The sequence below is a fragment of the Glycine soja genome, chromosome 7 (assembly GCF_004193775.1).
Source record: "Glycine soja cultivar W05 chromosome 7, ASM419377v2, whole genome shotgun sequence".
Taxonomy (NCBI): domain Eukaryota; kingdom Viridiplantae; phylum Streptophyta; class Magnoliopsida; order Fabales; family Fabaceae; genus Glycine; species Glycine soja.
In genome coordinates, this window is record NC_041008.1 from 41335595 (window position 1) to 41354443 (window position 18849).

The following is an 18849-nucleotide window of genomic DNA, read 5'->3' on the forward strand; positions in this document are numbered from 1 at the left end:
TAGATGTATACACATTTTTTGACGTTATAAAAGACTAACATCTCCTCTTAAACCTAAGATTTGTTAATTTTGTGAACCAATATGATATATGGACACCTAGAATACTACTTAATAACACTTAGTAAGAGAGGTAAAAAAGAGAAGGATACAAGTATAGTAGGTTATGTAATATGATAGTGTTATCACGTAAAAATGTAAAATTAGTCATAATATGTTTTGACCATCCTTTTTTCAACACGATCCCAAATAATGATCAAACGATTTATGCCAAGAAGAAGAATATGCTCCTTGGCTGTGGGTTCCTAAGCTTTTCCAAAGAGTACTACTTAGTGTAGGTGGATAAAGAAGACGAAAGAAGATGAAGATGAAGATGAAGATTTTTGTAAAAATAAAGGTCGAAAACTATAAAAGAAAGACTCTAAATGAAAACTTGTTAATGAAAGTAGTAAAGGAAAGATGCAATTTAAGGAGAAAAAAGATAGAAAGATAAAATATTGAGTAGAGTAGGGTTGTATTTGATTGATTGTGTCTCTAAAACTTGAAGTACAAGGCCTATTTATAGGCTACAAACTAGGTTTGGGAATCATTTGACTAGTTTTACATTAATTCAGCTCATTCTAACCGTTGAATTTCACAAGCAATTATTGATTTCGGCGACAAAGAGGAGTGGAATTCGACTAACATCTCAACTTACTAATCTTGAGACAAATTTATCTTTTGATAATTTTTCCTAAAATTTAGACAAATTCCCTTGTTTCGACCAAACTAACATTCACCTCATTCAATTAACATAAAAGTTAGTTGAATTCCATCTTAAGATATAACCATTTAGTTTAATCTTCAACAACTAAATTAAATTTGGGTGTTAGCAGATAGAAAGAAAAATATTTAAAAAATAATAGATGTTATCTAGATATTAAAGAAGTGTTAAAAAAATAATTGTTCGTCGTGAACCCATTCAGTTAAGTGCAAATGATCTTTAACACATCTCAAAGCATAAAATGGAAAAGTAAGAATTTGTCTCATTGGGGTCGAGATAAATTTACGTTTGATAGTTTGAATTGACAAGTAAACCACACCAAAAATATGAATTCACTCTCATTGGAAAATAAATTCATTAAAATAATACTATTTTTTTGTCAATACTATTTTAAAAGAAAAAAAAAAGATTCTCGTCTTTATCTCTTTTTCCTTGCATCCCTTTCCTTTACCAACGGAACCGTGCAAGAGAAGAAAAACGCGAGAAAAAAAGGAAGCGTGTGTTGCGACGCGAGTGAGGCAAGAACATAATAAAACTCAAAATTTCAGAAAAATGCAGTGAAAAAAAAAAAAAAAAGCTTACACGAGCGAAAAGACGTGCAGTAGAAGGGGAGAGAAGAACTGGGTGGTGTAAGTATGCCACGCCCACTCTCACGCACGTACGCACGAAAAACTGAAACAAATTCCAAATTAATTGTATATATATTTTTTAACTTTTAATTTTCCGGCACCAACCGAAAAAACAATAACAATAATAAGGAGTCGTATACTTTTTGGAGAGATTCCGTCGCATTACACTCCATCAAACTGAAGAAGAGTGGTTCCTCTCTCACAAGTCACAAGCAATCCAACGGAAGAGAGAGAGAGAGAGAGAGAGAGAGAGAGAGTTGTTGATTGATCGAGAAAACGAAAATGGATGATGAAGTTGTTCAGCGAGTGTTCCATGAAGGAGGACGCGATTACTTCCAGCAACAGCCTTCGACTTCTTCGTCTTCCTCTTCCATCCTCCAATCTCTCCCTCTCCATGTGGTATATTTTATATATGTATATATAGCATGCACCAATTTCATAATCGCTTTTTCTCATTTCTCGCTGAGATATAGGCTTTGCTTTTCAACGTTTTGCTTGCAATTTGGATGAACCGAGTTTGGCGTATGTTTATATATTCCTTGAATTTTATGTTTTTCTCCCCTTCCTCAATATTAGGGTTCGAATTCGAAGCTTAATTTTATAGGCTGTGTCTTTTTGTTTTTTAAACACTTGATAATTTTAGGTACTGATAAGCACTCCTAGTAGCTGAAAATTGAAAAATATAATTGATACCTTTCTATATAATAAGTTCACTGTCATCTTATCTTAGATGAGTGTGTGTGTGTGTGAGAGAGAGAGAGATTTTTGCTTATTACTGTGGCGAAATTTATATTTTGTACGTTGAATGGTACTGCTGTTAATGCATGTTGAAATTTTACATATAAATAAGTACACCTAATAACTAAGTAGTAAAATTGATTTCCTTTGTGATATTCAGTTCACTATTGTCTTATAATTGTTTATTTTTTTATTTGTTTGTGTGTGTGTGTGTGTGATTTGTTACAAAATTAATATTTTGCTGTTTGAATGGAATTGCTATTCATGTATATTGAACTTTTGTATGCTTAATTTTTCATGATTCTTGAAATTTGTGGTAAGTATTGCTAATATGTGGATGAAATGGTGCAGTCTTTTGATCATGGATACTATTTGTTGGTAAAATCTATCCAAGAACTCCGAGAGAAAAAAGATGGCCTTGTTACAGTTGGCATTGGTGGACCAAGTGGATCTGGTAAAACTAGGTAAGGTACTGATAGTGTTGCCAATGCATTATTTTGAATATGTATTGCTGAAGTAAGGTTTATGCTGCTGCTTTATTTGTTTTTTCATTTTCATGGTTCCTAAAGCTTAACAGAAAAGGTGGCATCTGTTATTGGTTGTACTGTTATATCAATGGAGAATTATCGTGATGGAGTTGATGAAGGGAATGATGTGGATTCTATAGATTTTGATACCCTGATCAAGAATCTTGAGGTTTGCATTTGCTTCTCTTTTACTTTGCCATGCCTAAACTGCTGGTCTCATGGTGTTGCAAGGCTGATCCTTACAAAGCCATTAAATTTTATGCTTTACTTTTTGGCCTTTTCTAGCTTTATATGTTATATTTGTAAAATCCAGCATTCCAGAAATCTGATTCTGACCAAAACTAACAACACCATGAGATAAAAAAAAGAGAATAGACTGTTGGTGAAGTAATTATCTGCTTGTTTTCTTTTGGACTGAAACAGATTAGGTCATGTGTCAATTTAACATGTACTGTTTAGGACTAGCTTATGGTTTTAGTAACAAATGCCAATGAGTCTTATGTTGCTCTGGGCTATATATATATATTTTTTAATACTTTGTTAACGAGCTTCCTCTGTTTTAATTAGGATTTGACTAAAGGCAATGATACATCAATCCCAGAGTTTGACTATCAGCAAAAGAGGCGTGTTGGCTATAAAGCAATAAAGAGCCCTTCATCTGTGGTGGTAAGCTAAACTAATTGTAGTTTTGGTTTTGGAGGAGTTCTATGTTTTTAGGTTTTACTTATTTATTTCTTTTTATACAATTGGTTTCAGGTAATAGTTGATGGCACATATGCATTGCATGCAAAACTGCGGTCTTTACTGGATATTCGAGTTGCTGTGGTAAATTGTTTTTTTGTTTTTTGTTTTCTTAATATTGCAATAATTTTATGTCCTTCACTATGTTTTCAATTTCTTACAAGTTTCAAAATAATACAGAGCATATATTTTGATAAATCAGGTTGGTGGTGTTCATTTTAGCCTGCTTTCTAAAGTTCGCTATGACATTGGAGATTCTTGTTCACTGGATTACCTTATTGATAGCATTTTTCCATTATTTAGGAAACACATTGAGCCAGATCTTCATCATGCACAGGTTGGTTCTGTTCTTATTCTCACCTCTATATTTCACAGCTAATACTTTTTATTTCCCCTGCCCTTTTATTGGCAGATCAGAATTAATAACAGCTTTGTCTCATCATTCAGAGAGGCAGTCTACAAGGTTAAATGCAGAAGTAAGGTGTGTCTGTCACCTATACATTAGTATAATGATTGTATTCCTCTATGTGAATTTAATTTTCTGATTAGTCATTTATCAGTAAAGGTGCAAACAAGTCTATCTAGCCAAGTTGAACACTTGAAGTTCAAGCTTGGCTTCTGAAAAAGAAAGGTTGCTCATACTTATATTTAAATGGGCTAAATTAAAAGCATAAGCTTGACCTTTTTAAAATATGAAAGTTTAAGATTGACTCATTTATGACTTGAATTTTTTTCTCCTTGAATTATTTTTAAAGTTTATCAAAGATGAATGGAGATGATAGATTTTTTTTTTAAAATAAGTTTAATGGTTTCTCATTTATAATATACAACAATAACAACAATAGTTTTATTGCACTAGGTGTGGTTGGCTAAATGAATTACTCGGATGCCATTTGCCCCAATCAAAAACCAAATTCTCAGGAATATTATTTATCCATTTTAATAATTTCCTCCAATGTCCTTATTCTTGTCTCTTACCCTTTTCACAGAATTAGAAATCATGCAATCTACTCTTTTCCCCAGTGTCATTGGTGACCTTCTTTGCACATGTCCAAACCATCTTAATTGATTTCTTGTGTGTGTGTGTGTGTGTGTTCTGGTGTACAAACTCTATGTTTTTAACTCTTAAATTTTGTGACAGTCTTCAGATGGACATTCAGGTTCTGCTTTTCAAGGAAATGAAGCCCAAACAGACAAGTTAGTATTTTGATTACAGAAATAATGAGTTTGGTGGTGACCAGTGTATTTTATCTTTAGATGTTTCTTACTACAGTTCTAATATGTAGAATTTAAAATATTATCCCTGAATTTGTCTTGCTTTCAGTTTTATCGAAATGTACCTTAGACCACCTTCAGCTAGTGAAGAAGCAAGGATAAATGATTGGATCAAAGTGCGGCAGTCTGGAATTAGATATTATTTATCACTTGGTGACCAGAGGATTGTTGACAAGAATTTCATTATCAGGCCTAAAGCTGAATTTGAGGTATGAATATTTTTCATTTCTTTTTCATTTTATTCATTTCCTTTCTTCTGATAAAAAAACTAATAAGCAGCATGAGTGGTGTATCTCATATGCACAAATTAGGTAAAGGATATATTAGCAAAGCACTGTATCTTCCCTCTAGTTTAAACCTGCTGATTACAACAAAAGTATGTATTAAGAAGAAGGCCTAGATTTTTATCCTGTCTGTGCTTAAATTTTTTTGTGGTATATGCAAATTGTAAATGTTCCCTTCAAGCTTAGTTGCCACATTAAAATAGTTAGCACTTGAATTGCTAAACATCTTTCCTATGCCCATCCCATCACTTAGATGCTGTCCTGTTCAATAATGCTGGGAACTTAGAACTTTAAAGGCATAAGTTAGCATCCTTCCTAGATAGCACTATTCAGTATATACATTTTGGATAGCTTCATCGTTGGATGGAAATTACAACTACAGTGTAGAAATTATATATATATATTCTTAATTATAATATTAGACATTTTAGGAATGGTTTCTATTTTGATTTCTGGATAAACCAGAGGCTACAGCATAATACTTTTGTGGTATGATTATTTTTATTTTTAAAGTTAATGTCTTCTTAATTTTTGGGTTTGGAAGGGAGTCTGCAAGAGGCGTGACTGGTATTGCAGAATAGGGATTAGAACTGACCTTTGTCAACATGTCAACGTTTATATTTTGAGAATGACTTCACTTTGAATGATGAGGACAAGGCATAGATCATTGTATTCCATTGAAGTATATATATATATATATATATATATATATATATATATATATATATATTGTCAGGATGAAGTTATGCAGGAATTCAGAAAGTGGAGATTTGGAATTAAAGTGTTTTCTTTTTATTTTTATTTACATGGCGATTTTTTTTTGTTATTAAGCTTGATAAAATATTTTATTTAGTCCTGGTTCCTCTTCCTTGTATTCTTCTTACACTTATAATGTACCCTGGTTATGTCTCCTTTAGCATTTTATTCTGTTAAACTTATTATCCATCAAGAAAAAATAAACCTACTCTTTTTTAGCAGATTTTTGTTTGCTTTATGATTTTGATGTTGGAACAGGTTGGTCGAATGACATTGGGCGGATTATTGGCTCTTGGGTACATTGTTGTGGTTAGTTATAAGCGCGCCTCCACAACTGTTAATAATGGCAAGGTTTCAATGTCTTTTGAAACCATTGATGTTCTTGGTGAGACATTCATGGTGATGAGAGGAACTAATAGAAAGGTATATACTTTTTTCTTATCACACTAGATTATGTTCCATTTAAAATTCAATCTTCTTGACTGCATTTACTCTTTACTTTCAAGGTACTCATCAGTCATCATGTTCATTTTATGCAAATAATCTTATTGTAGATTTCATTATATTTCCTGTTGTTTCCTTGTTTGATGAAGAGTCTAATAATCATATAAATAAGATTTAATGCTCTGTATCAGATTTAAATTTCCTTGTTTTCTTCTCAGTTTTTGGAGGGTTTCTGATCCTTGCACAGTGAACTTTTTTTTTCTTGAACAATTTCTTATATGAAAAGCTTTGCTTGGTCCTCACTCCTAGTAGATCATGATTGTTTTATGGGTAAAATATGTTTTTAGTCCCTGTAGTTTTAAATAGATCAATTTGGTCCCTACATACACCTTATAAAATAGGTGTATTTAGTCCCTACTCACTGACGACAAAGGAACCAAATAGGGACTAAATCCACCTATTTGTTTTAAACGTATGGGGACCAAATTAATCGATTTGAAAATACAGGGACTAAAACCAAGTTTTACCGAAAGTATAGGGACCAAAAATATTTTACTGTTGTTTTATTTCCTTCCTTTTTATATTAAATGACATTTTTTTTTGTTTTCCATGTTAACTTTCTGTTTCTGCTCAGTCTGATTATGCCTTTTCTGGTTGATAATATGCTGGAAAAAAAATCTGCAGACTGTTGGAACAGAAGCATTAAGGATGGGCATTAATGGACCTTGGATTACTAAATCATATCTGGAAATGATTCTTGAAAGAAAAGGTAGGGATTTGGATGCTCTCTCCCTTTAATACCGTTTATGCACATTTGATTAATTCAGTTATTTTTCTTACATGTGATGATGACTGCTATAATAGGAATATTTGTTTGATTTGAGGAGTGAGGACAACATTTGGTCTGTTAGCTTTATGACAACTTGAATTGTCTAATCAGTAGATTATCTTATTATCAAGCCCAGTGGAAAGATAGGTGCAGAGTGCCTGTCTGTACCCATTGTTATTTTTTTATTTTTTATAAATGCTAATTTTTTTAAACAATATTTATCTTATTAACAGTTTAATATAATTAATTTGACATGAGTATGTAAGAAAATAAATAGTGAGTGGTGTAGTGGGTGGTTTAGGGAGTTGTTACAGGGAAAAGTGGTCCAATAAATTGTGGAAGACCAAAAAGGGTATTATTCCCTTTATTATAGTTATTATAGGTTATAGATAAAAACAAAAATAATTTCCTTATGTTGCATTGATTTGTATTTAACAATGAATTGTGCGATTGTTGTTATGCCTTCTCACTTTCACATGCAGGTGTACCTCGTCTTAGTACACCACCACTTGTGTCTAATACAACTGTGCCTGGTAGTCAAGAAACCATGATCGCTGCGCCAAAGCCAATTCGTGTTACCCCTAACCTTGTTACCGGGCTTGATGATTTACCTCAGCCGTGGACTCGATCTCCAACAAAATCTAAAATGGAACCTGTTGTGGCTGAATGGCATTTCATATCTTCAGATTCTTCCCTGCCTGACAACTCAGTCCTAGGTATTTTCCTTGAATTGGAGGATGTAGCTAATTTTGGAGATGATTTCTTGCATGCTTACTTAAGATTTCCATTGTGTCAAGACTTCTCTCATGAAGCAACCACAGATCCTTCATCTTTCAGGGATAGTGTTAGGCTTGCTCCAATGCCTGATTCATTTGACTTGGATAGGGGATTGCTTTTGGCAGTTCAAGCAATACAAGTAAGGAGTAGAAACCTGTAAATTTCTTCTGCGCCTCATGTTTTGAAGCTAACAATTCCATAGGACATGCATATTTATATGCTTGATAAAATCCTATATGCTTATTTATCTTTGTTCCAGGCATTGTTGGAGAATAAAGGTGTCCCAGTCATAGTTGGAATCGGTAATATGGATGTTTCTTGATACCTCATCCTCCTTCCTTTGTGTGTGGTTGTGCTTCGCCCCATTTACCTGGATTGACTTCAACTGTCTTTGTTTCTTGTTGGAATGGGATTCCCTGCTGTCAAAAGCATGTGCACAAAATCTCCACCCTTAAGTTTTATCTTTCATACATTAAAAAGTTAATGGAATATTAGCACAAAAATATTTAAACCATTGGATCTTGAATGTTTCCTGCTGTCACATAGCTGACTGCAGGGAATCCAAATCCTTCCCTATCCCTTCAATTAGAAAATGACAAGTGGTTAAAAATTAATAATCTTTCTCCTGGTTAAGTATTTTTTGCTTAAGTATCTTTTTCTATCTGGGTAGATAGGGAAGGAAACACAAAATGGGTACAGCTGAATTAGTTTCCATGCAGCCATGCTCCCTGCAGATTGTTGTCTTTCTTTGCCACACCACTTGGAAAGAAGTATACAGCTAGCTGTATTACAGAAACAAATCTAACAGCAAGTGGAATAACTTTTAATTATAAATTTATGAATAAAAACTAAAATTCTATATAAGGAGGCATTACAAAACAAGTGTATACTTATTTGAGGTGAAAAATAGCTAGTGAAAAGTATAAGGTCAATTTAGTTATTATTGTTTTAGAAATACCGTGTTGGTTCTTCACATGCTTGCTGATAAAGCTGGAAGCTAATTGAGCTGAACCAAGATAGGCCTATCTCAAACTTACCTTAAGGAAATGGAGCCCATTTTCTTGGTTCAAGCTCAGCTCACCTTAAGCTCAAGAGCTACTCAAGTTTAATAAGCCAACATTGAGCCTTTTATTAATTGAATATATTATGCCCAATGATTTCAGCATGAATTTGTCTATAAAAATCATATTGAGCCTCTTTTTCTTCTGCTCTTTCTTTTGGTTACTGATGTACTGAATATTGCTAAATCAATTTTCCTTCATCTCAAAGGCTCAAAGCATGCATTTTTAACAGCTCTAGTTTTGATAAAATCATTGATCCTTAGGAATTTGTGCTTTTCAGGAGGTCCAAGTGGATCTGGGAAGACTAGTTTGGCTCATAAAATGGCAAACATAATTGGTTGTGAAGTAGTTTCACTGGAAAGCTATTATAAACAAGTAAAGGATTTTAAATATGATGACTTCAGTGCACTTGATTTATCCTTGCTATCAAAGGTAAGGTAATTGAATAGTTCAGATGCAGTTGATTGGGGCTCTGCATGATAATTGATTGATGCTGCACCTTTGTATATATAACTTCTTGTGTACTGATTTCTGTATAAAAATGTATATATTTCTTCTGAGAAATGAATATTTTTTTAATTTTTTTAACATGATATGTTAATCAAGTGTCACTACCTCTGGTTACCATTAATTCCTCCCCTTCATTGTTTGAAGTAATGAACAAGTTAATATGAAGCATTTGCTTTTAGAAGATGTAAACTTTTGCAAGGTTGGGAACAACCTTGGTCAGACTTGATCCAGTTAGTAGTTCTGTTTGACAGAGAGAGTCAGCATGTTCTGTCAATTTCTCCAAAATTCTTCTCCCCTATCCTGAATGATGTGCCAGTCCAACTCAGTGCCGCAGTGCCATCAATTAAGTCTAAAATGCTGTAGTTAAGGATTTGAGGCCAAGGATAGATTTTTTTTTTGAATAATTTTCTCATCATTTTATAACTGTAAATTTGTAATTTATTATAAATATTTGATTGATGACTTGGCAATGTTGATTTGGAGTACCACATCATTTGGGATAAGGATTTTATTAGTGACTTTCAGGATGGTTGCATTACACTGATAAAAATTATGCCACTAGAAGGGACCAGCTAGTTGTATGAAAAAAATTATGGTCCCTATTTGCTATCCTCACCATAGCTACAACAACAAAGCCTTATTCTACTAGAAGTGACCAGCTATTTGGATAAAAAATTACACTGTTCTACCCAGAATCAAAATTCTAATAAATGCATTTTGAATATGAAAATGTTGTTGTGGTCCAAAGGCTCAAATAAGATGATGGTATAATCTGTATTTACCAAAAAAGGAAGATGGTAATATCTCTTTGCTTTAAATGCTTGGTTAGTCAAATCTTTTGGATATTTTCAGCCATGTTACTAATGGATTATTTAACATTCTTATTCTCGAGTCCCTTGCAGAATATTGATGACATAAGAAATGGTCAAAGAACAAAAGTACCTATATTTGACTTGGAAAGTGGTGCTCGGAGTGGCTTCAAGGAACTTGAAGTTTCTGAAGATTGTGGAGTGGTCAGTTATTAAACTAGTTCGCCCAACACCTGAAATTTGTTGCCTCCATTATAACTTTGTTTGTGAGATTTAATAGAATAGCCTGAAGTTGAAAAGATATTATCTTCATTGCACTTTATTTTTGCTAACTCCATGAGAACATATATCTTACTAGATTTTGAATTCAGTGCTGATCGAAATATTAACATGGTAATGGATTATTGCTGAACTTGAGATAGCCATTTTAGCTGTCAATAGCCAACCTTTCCAAATGCAACTACTATCAGGTGCCAACGTAGGAATATATATTATTTATTTCTAAAAGCTCCTTGAGCTTTAAGTTTGAACAAAATGCAAGCTTGCCTGAACCTTTTGCTGATATTATATTTTAACTAGAAGAAAGGAAAGCAAGAATTGAACTCCTGATAACTTGGTCAGAGAAGTTTGATATCATGTCAGTGGACAACTTTTCCAAAAGATTGAGCTATTAGGTGTAGCTGCGTAGGCCTTGGAATGGTCTAAGCTCTAACATTTGTTTGATAGTATACCATGTTTGTTTGACCTGCTTATATCTTTGAAGTTCCCATGCCAATAGCTGCTCAGGAGTTTCCAAATGGTGTTAGAGCTTTACCCTTCATAGCTTGCTGGCTATGATGCTATGCTAAAAGTGCCTCCTAAGAATCGAATCACTATTGATCTGGCAAAGGGTGTCATTGATTCATTGAGATACTAACTGCTGTATGGTGTGATTCCTGCATCCTTGAAATCCATGTCACTCTGGGGTTGGGGTACAGCAATTGATTTGTCCCAAAAATGGACTGTATACACTATTTACACTTCACATCTAAAATGTTGTCTCGACCCACTTTTTACTTGTTTCCTTTTTTTTCACAAATCAAGGACACCAAAAAAATGAAGTGCAGCTATGCATGATAACTTGACATGTTATATACTCTGTCTGTATGCAGAATTCCGGATATAGTTTTCTAATCATGTTATGCTAGTTCTTTATTCCATTTCTTCAATGTGATTCTTGAGAGGCTATCTGTTAATTTTAACCAGATTATATTTGAAGGCATCTATGCTCTGCATCCTGATATTCGAATATCCCTTGACTTGTGGATTGCTGTTGTAAGAACGAGTCTCCATCTTCGAAAGCCATTTTCTGTTTCGTCTATTTTTTATTTGTTATTTTTGGGGCTAGGAAGCCTCTCACTTTGATTTTCTTATTTGAAACAGGTTGGAGGTGTTCATTCACATTTGATCTCACGTGTTCAAAGGGATAAGAGTAGAGTGGGGTGTTTTATTTCCCAAAATGAGATCATGATGACAGTGTTTCCTATGTTCCAGCAGCTCATTGAACCTCATCTTGTTCATGCACATGTTAGTGGATAATATACATTTCCCCCATATTTTAAAACTGCTTAAGAATTAATGGTTAAAGCCTTGATGATTTTAGATTTGTCAGTTGAACCATTAACGATCCATGTAAAGAACTACACTTCCTTACCTTTTATATTGCTCTCTAACTATGCCTACTTTACAATAATATGTTATTCTGTTAATCTTGAGAGAAATACTTCGGCTTCATCCATGATTACTGACAATGTAATAAGTAATAACAATATAAAACTTGGTTATTTTAGTTAATATTTATAGTCTGCTCTTTCTATTTGCTGCTCTCACCTGTCACCCTGGTGACTTGTTGGTCATGGGTTCGAATCCGGAAACAGCCTCTTTGCATATGCAAGGGTAAGGCTGCGTACAATATCCCTCTCCCATACCTTCGCATAGCGAAGAGCCTCTGGGCAATGGGGTACGAAGTTTTTACCTGTCACCCTGTAGTTGCAGTATTGTTTCAGTTTTCTTTTTATTTTGGATAATGAATTGTTTTTGGAGAATTGATGGATATATGACACATCATCATTTAATGTAAACTTGCAGCTTAAAATTCGAAATGACTTTGACCCTGTGCTTTCTCCTGAGAGTTCATTATTTGTATTAAAGAGTAACAAAAAAGTAAGTTTTATCTGTATTTAGATATATGTATTTATCTATCTATACATATTATGTGACAAGGTTTTGTTCAACATGTTTACTGAAGATAGCAATAAATAACAGGTAGCATATCAAGATATTGTTGCAATTCTTGATTCAGCAAAATTTTGCAGTTCGGTGCAGAAATTTATTGATATTTATATAAGGCTTCCTGGGATCCCTTCTAATGGGCAGTTGAGAGATAGTGATTGTATTCGAGTCAGAATATGTGAAGGCAGATTTGCGTTGCTGATACGAGAGGTTGGGAATATTTTTATCTTCCCATTATTTGCTTGTTGATTCCTTAACACAATTATACATGTCAGTGTATAGTTACTGTGCCATTTTGATGATTTATTTTATTTGAAAATTTTCTTGTTATCTTGTACATGTGTCAGCCTATCAAAGAAGGGAACTTTATCATTCAGCCTAAAGTGGATTTTGATATTGGCATTAGTACGGTTGCTGGTCTTCTTAATCTTGGGTAAGCCATAATTCAATGCAAAAAGATATTCTTATCCATTTATAAATCTTCAGTAAATGTACCACTACTATGTTTCATGTTGTCTGGATTCTATATTTCTATATTAAATGAAAGGGTAAGTGATTATCATCAATGTTAGTCGCTTGTCTATGTTTCAAGCATTGGGAAAAAATAAAATTCCCTATGCTGCTATCAAACTTAGATAGGCAGAAGCAAAAAAAAAAGAATTTGATGTAACAGTAAAGGAGGAGAAAACACCAACAGTCAATGATATTTCTATACTGCTGGAGGCTGATTCTTTATTTTCTTTTACATTTTAAATCACTATCCAATATATTTTTCTTGTCCAGCTATGGGGGCTGGTGTTTGTTGTGATCCACTATCCAATATAGTTTTGAAGGACCAAACATGAAATTACTGTGTGACAATCAGGCTACTTTTCGTCTTTCTTCTAGCATAACTTTTCATGAAAGGACCAAACATATAGTGATTTACTATCATTTTATTAAAGAAAATGTTCTTTCAGGTGAAATGTTATTTGCTTTGTAGCAAAAATGTTTACTAAATCCCTCAGAGGACCTCAAGTCGATTTTAATTGTAACAAGCTTTATGCATGTTATATATGCTCCACCTTGAGGGAGTGTGTTAGTATTAGTCACATGCTTCATATGCTTCACTGTACATTGTATTATTTCTTCGAATTACTAGATATTGTAATCTTAGTATATAGGAAATAGTGCCTATAAATAGTTATTACTACTGCCCTCATGCACTATTCTTGTATATAGATCTGATTAGATGTGTGGTAGCACACAATTCTTGAAGACCATTTTCCACTCTATCACTTCCTTTTTTGGTTTATTTGTTTGACCGTTAGTGTATTTACGAATCATCATTGATTTATTGATTGGTAGCACTTTCTGTCAGGTATCAAGCAGTTGCTTATATTGAAGCGTCTGCATTCATCTATCAGGATGGAAAGGTCACATGATTTATCTTATGACTTAGATTTGACTGAAAATATATGTTTCCATTAATTAGTTGATAAAATTTATAAGGCAGAGATGAACTTGTTCTTGGTTTCCTTTTCTCACAAACTTGGCTGATCTTTGCACTGTGGGGATTCAAATCATTTTAAAAACTGAATTTTATAATGGATTGTGTTCACTAGAACTTGAGACCGGATTTATATTATGATCATGAATTCTTGAACTGTTAACCATGTATTGATAGCTCTGCTTGGTGTAAGTATTGTGAATGTCAAAGAATCAACTGAAGATTTTGGGACAATTTATCCAAGTCTATTTTGACATCATTATTTTATTATAGAACTGGGTTTTAATGTAAAACTTTATCATAGAAAACAACAGTTATAAGGAGAAGGAAAATGGAAGACAATGGAGAGATGCAAGATTCAGAGGGATGTCCCTAATTACTTAGGAATGGTTATAAAAGTTAGACCTCTATTTAGATAAATGCTATGACTGAACAATGGCCTTTATTCCCTTCACTTTTGGTGCCTCTATACAAAAAACTAATTACTTTGGGGTTTGCTATGCTTAGTAGAAATACTATATTATATTTTTTTTTTGCATAATTATAAAAAATTGATATATTCACCTTGCTCTCACTACTTGATGGTGAGAATTTGTGGATTTTAATGTAAAAATTCATAAATGTGCTTAGTTTATAAATATGCATCCCAAATGGATCTGCCTAATATATATACAAGGCGTAAATTCTTTTAATAGATAAGCTCATGAGCATGATAGCAGATAGCTCATTTGCAACTACAAAAATAACTTTCTGGTTAGCTATGTTACTGTGTGAGTTCTTTACTTCTTTTTTGCCACACTAAAATTTGTTTCATATACATATTGGAATAATTTATTTATGGTTGCTTTTAACTTGCATTAAAAATTTCATTTTTTTTTCTGGGGTAGATTTTAATTGAGGTTGATCATCTACAAGATGTCCCTGGCCCATACATTCAGATAAAGGGTGTCAATAAAGATGCAGTGGCAGCAGCAGGTTCAATGCTTAAATTGGATGGTTCATATACTACTAAGGTATTGATTTTCTTGTTTTATTGTACTTCACCTTTTGTCTCTGGTGTGTATTGCAGGTTCTGGATCAATTAAGTATGTCGTGAATGTCTAGATGGTTGTTACCATACTAACTATTGTTCTTGTTTGTTGTTATGTAGAGTTATCTTGAAATAATTTTGGAAAGACTACCAGCAATAGAAAGAACTTCTGGTGGGATTCATTCTCAGCAATCAGCAAGGCTGCTGGAGATTGTTGAGTTTATTCAATCTCAGGTAGCCCTTACTCATATTGGACAGATTTTAGTCTATTTATTTATTGCTTCATCAACTACTAGCCATTTAACTTTGTTGAAATTATAGGTATATAGGTAAAGGAGTAGAAATTGGGAATAATATTCTCGTGTATTTTAATACGATGCAAAAGATAAACTACTAACTCTTATCTATACTTATCCTAGATTAAAGAATGAAACAAATCATGAAATATGGAAACTATTCCCAAGAGATCATCTAAGATTAGGGTGCTGGAGACGTCGGATTATTGTAGATTATTGCAGCTTTAATGGGAAAACAACTAATCAAGATGGCTAGAATGATCAGCAAATTAAAGAGTTAGTGGGAAACTGACATGACCAAGAAAGAGATTTTGCTGGAATGATCATTGATGGAAATTCCTGCCAAGCATTTATACACGGGAAAAAAAATTAAAGTTTCCCCTAGTTTGTCAAAAATAACTGTTAGAAAGCCCTTTTATTGTGGTCATCCTTAGCATGCCTTAATTGTGGCCTCTTTGATGCACCTTCATTGTGTTGGGTGTGAGGGGGTGTGTTTAGCCCTTCATCAACTAGAAATATGATCAACATATCATTACAAAGTTTGGGCAATCCTCATCATATGGAGTTGTGTGATAAGCACATAGCGAACTATTCTTTTGCCGATTTTGGGGGGTTAAATTAGGTACTAAACTGAAATTTTAAAAATAGCATTTGGAATACAAGATACTTTGGAAACCCAAAAATTTGAAGCAAAATATGGGACCAAGATGGGTCCCAAATTACATTTGGGATAGAGAGATCCAGATCACATCTAGAATGTAGACGAGTGAGGCACAAACATGGCCATATTGTATTTGGGACTTGAGACAGATGCAGTGTCTGGGATGAGATTGGACATTGACAGGGACAAATCATGTCTAGGACTAAGACTAATGGGAACATAGTACATGTAGGACAAAGACTGGTGACACCAGAACTGCATTGGGCACAAAAGACTGTTGGAAATAATATTTAATGCACATAAAAATATGACTGTTGGAAATAATATTTAATGCACATAAAAATATGTTCTTGTATGACATGATAAAATGCATTTATTATCATTTGTATTTAAGAAGTTGCACTTAATTGTAGCTTAGGAAATGGTCTCCACTCATGAAATTCAGAATTAAATATCAAATGGTAGAAAAAGAACAGACAATTTGATATATGCTAGTTGTTGGATGCTTACATCTTTAGGAACTTTGGATTGTGCCTAGGATAATGTTTGTAGTTTGTGTGTGTATTTTGATTTTGGAACGAGCCTAACTTAACTCTAGAAGTTAGTTGCTGCCCATGAGATGATGATTACCTTGGTCATATTTATAGTCGATGTGAGATCTGAACACTTACCCTGATCCCAAGATTAGACATTTGGATCAGGATTAGACATTTAGATCATGGAGACTGTAGAATTGATTTTTTTATATTGCACTGGGAAAGCCATGGGGTTGGGTAGATTGCACTTGGAAAGCCATGGGATTAGATATATTTTTGGATAGTTGAGGCTGACCCAACATTAGATCTACTATGATAGGCCCAGGTACCACCTTGAATTGGGGTTGTGGATTTTACTCCAAAAGTGAGGATTTCCAAACTTTTATAAGCTCTATTTTGGTCATATCTTCAGGAGTAGCTATTGGTAAAGTTGATTCCTTAAATACCTCTATGCACATATTAAATTTTATTACTCCATCCATTAAATATTTTGATATTAACTCAATGATTATGCACACCAAAATTTAGATAAAACGAACAGTAATAGTTATGTACTCCAATAGTCAACATTTAGTTGTAGTTTTAGAAAGAATGTTATACGTTAAGTTTAATTTATAAAAAAATTGTAGACTTCTATCCAATAACAACTTTTAATTCAATGATTGGATTAATAAAATTTACCATGTACAAAGAGTTATTGAAGAGAGTAACTTGAGTTACTTTTGAAATAACTTGATCATTCATTCATTCCTCATATGAGTATACAAGCATTTTAGACATCAAATGAGGTCCTTTTTATGAGAGTAAGGAATACATATTGGTTGTTAAATTTTATCAGAAATTGTCAAATTAAAACAATTAAGTGATCATGTGATTTTAATTTGCTCTTTTTACTTTCATATAAAAATGACTTTCTCACTAGACAGACACACTCTATAATACTAACCTTGGAAGAACCATTAGACAAAAGCTAATTGTTGTAGTTGGAGGGCCCAAAGGCTTATAAACCCCACACTAAAATCTCACATTGCAATCGGATCCTAACACAAACACACACGTGTGCACACACAAAGTGAATGGTTGATATTTTGATGCATGGAACCTTTACCCTATCAAATAAAATGCAACATTGTAAAGGGCAGTACAGTCTGTTACAAAAAAAGTGAATGCTTGATACTTTGATGCATGAAATATTTACCTTATAATAAAATGTAACATCAGAAAGGGTAGTACAGCCTATTTTAAAAAATTGACATTTTGATGCATCAAATATTTACCTATATAATGCAACATCGTTAGTAAAGGTGTAGCACAGCCTCTTCACTGGACCCGATTTATCCCAAACTAGTAGCACCTAGTTATCCACCCCTTTTGATTTGACACATCCAAGTCATGCTAAAGCTATGCACACCCTTCACAGCACAGACGACTCCATTGATCTTAATCTACTGCATTATTGAATGTACTGAACCTTTTCTGTGTTTTTGAAGCATGTAATATCATTTTTAGGCATTATAATTTAGCAGTATTTATGTTAAAACAAACAGGGATGTAGCTCTGCTTCAGAATCCTCATCAAGTAGGGTAGTCTCTCCAATTGAAGGGGTTATTGAGGAGATGCAATCAAGGATTAGAAGGCTTGAAAGATGGCTAGCGATAAATACGGTACTCCCAAATCCCTATTCCAAAGTGCTTGCTGATTTTTTTCCTATGAATTCACCGCACTTATCTTGTTTTAATTATTTTGATACTGTGGGCAGGTTCTATGGACATTTCTGATGTCTGCCCTCGTTGGTTATTCACTGTATCAAAGGAAGCGTCAATAATGATCTTTGGAAATTTTCAGGATCATGCATTGCCGTTCTTGTTTAGTTACCTTCGTATACCGATCCCAATTTTTTAACTGGCGACTCCATAAACTAACTACAGAAACTAATCCCTTGAGAGTAGGTTGCATTATACATTGCGGTTCGTCATTTCAATGGTTAACTGTTAATTCATCCATATGTTCATAATTTGGTGACCAAAACGAGTGAGATATGCAGCCACCGCCTACTTCCCGGCTATGGAATTTGTAAGTAATGAAAGTTTTATGGCTCAACACACCTAAAGACGTTAATGATCACAAGCTTGTAGCCTGTTCCAAGGTTCAATGTTTGCTAAAAAAATAATTGAGAGGAGGTATCTGGGCTGTAGAACCATGAATTGTAATTGGTCAAAGATTACAATTTTTTTAAAAAAATTATACGATCACTTAAGAAAGTCATATTCACATGATTGTGTTTTAATTTTTGATAATTTCTGTTACGATTTAATAATCAATATTTATTGTTCTTACTTTCATTTTCCATTTTCGTTAGAGTGCATCAAGAGAATTTTTTTAAATAAGAAATAAAAACTAAAAATCTAAGTCATGCAATCTTATAT

The 18849-nt window shown here is 33.5% G+C and overlaps 1 protein-coding gene across 3 annotated transcripts; it reads left to right on the forward strand.

Moving 5' to 3' along the window:
• Positions 1–1239: 1239 nt before the first annotated feature.
• LOC114419750 lies at positions 1240–18720 on the forward strand. Of its 3 annotated transcripts, none has more exons than XM_028385527.1 (26): positions 1243–1788; positions 2479–2591; positions 2697–2823; positions 3222–3320; positions 3411–3479; positions 3598–3732; positions 3808–3876; positions 4537–4592; positions 4720–4879; positions 5969–6133; positions 6839–6923; positions 7466–7699; positions 7781–7899; positions 8020–8062; positions 9102–9253; positions 10234–10344; positions 11386–11454; positions 11563–11706; positions 12268–12342; positions 12445–12621; positions 12759–12844; positions 13772–13826; positions 14788–14913; positions 15051–15164; positions 17971–18087; positions 18183–18720. In XM_028385527.1, the coding sequence occupies exons 1-26, from the start codon at positions 1672–1674 to the stop codon at positions 18246–18248; spliced, it is 2883 nt and encodes a 960-aa protein (XP_028241328.1). In that variant the 5' UTR covers positions 1243–1671; the 3' UTR covers positions 18249–18720. The 3 variants fall into 3 exon arrangements, with proteins under 3 accessions (XP_028241330.1, XP_028241328.1, XP_028241329.1); XM_028385528.1 differs by having other exon boundaries at positions 1244–1788; positions 7805–7899; XM_028385529.1 differs by lacking the exons at positions 13772–13826; positions 15051–15164; positions 17971–18087; positions 18183–18720 and having other exon boundaries at positions 1240–1788; positions 14788–14895.
• Positions 18721–18849: the final 129 nt, after the last annotated feature.

Coding starts and splice junctions, on each gene's coding strand:
- LOC114419750 (XM_028385527.1), top strand. CDS start 1,672: ATGGATGATGAAGTTGTTCAGCGAGTGTTCCATGAAGGAGGACGCGAT. Junction 6,134..6,838: donor TGAGAGGAACTAATAGAAAG/GTATATACTTTT, acceptor AAAAATCTGCAG/ACTGTTGGAACAGAAGCATT. Junction 11,707..12,267: donor CTCATCTTGTTCATGCACAT/GTTAGTGGATAA, acceptor GTAAACTTGCAG/CTTAAAATTCGAAATGACTT.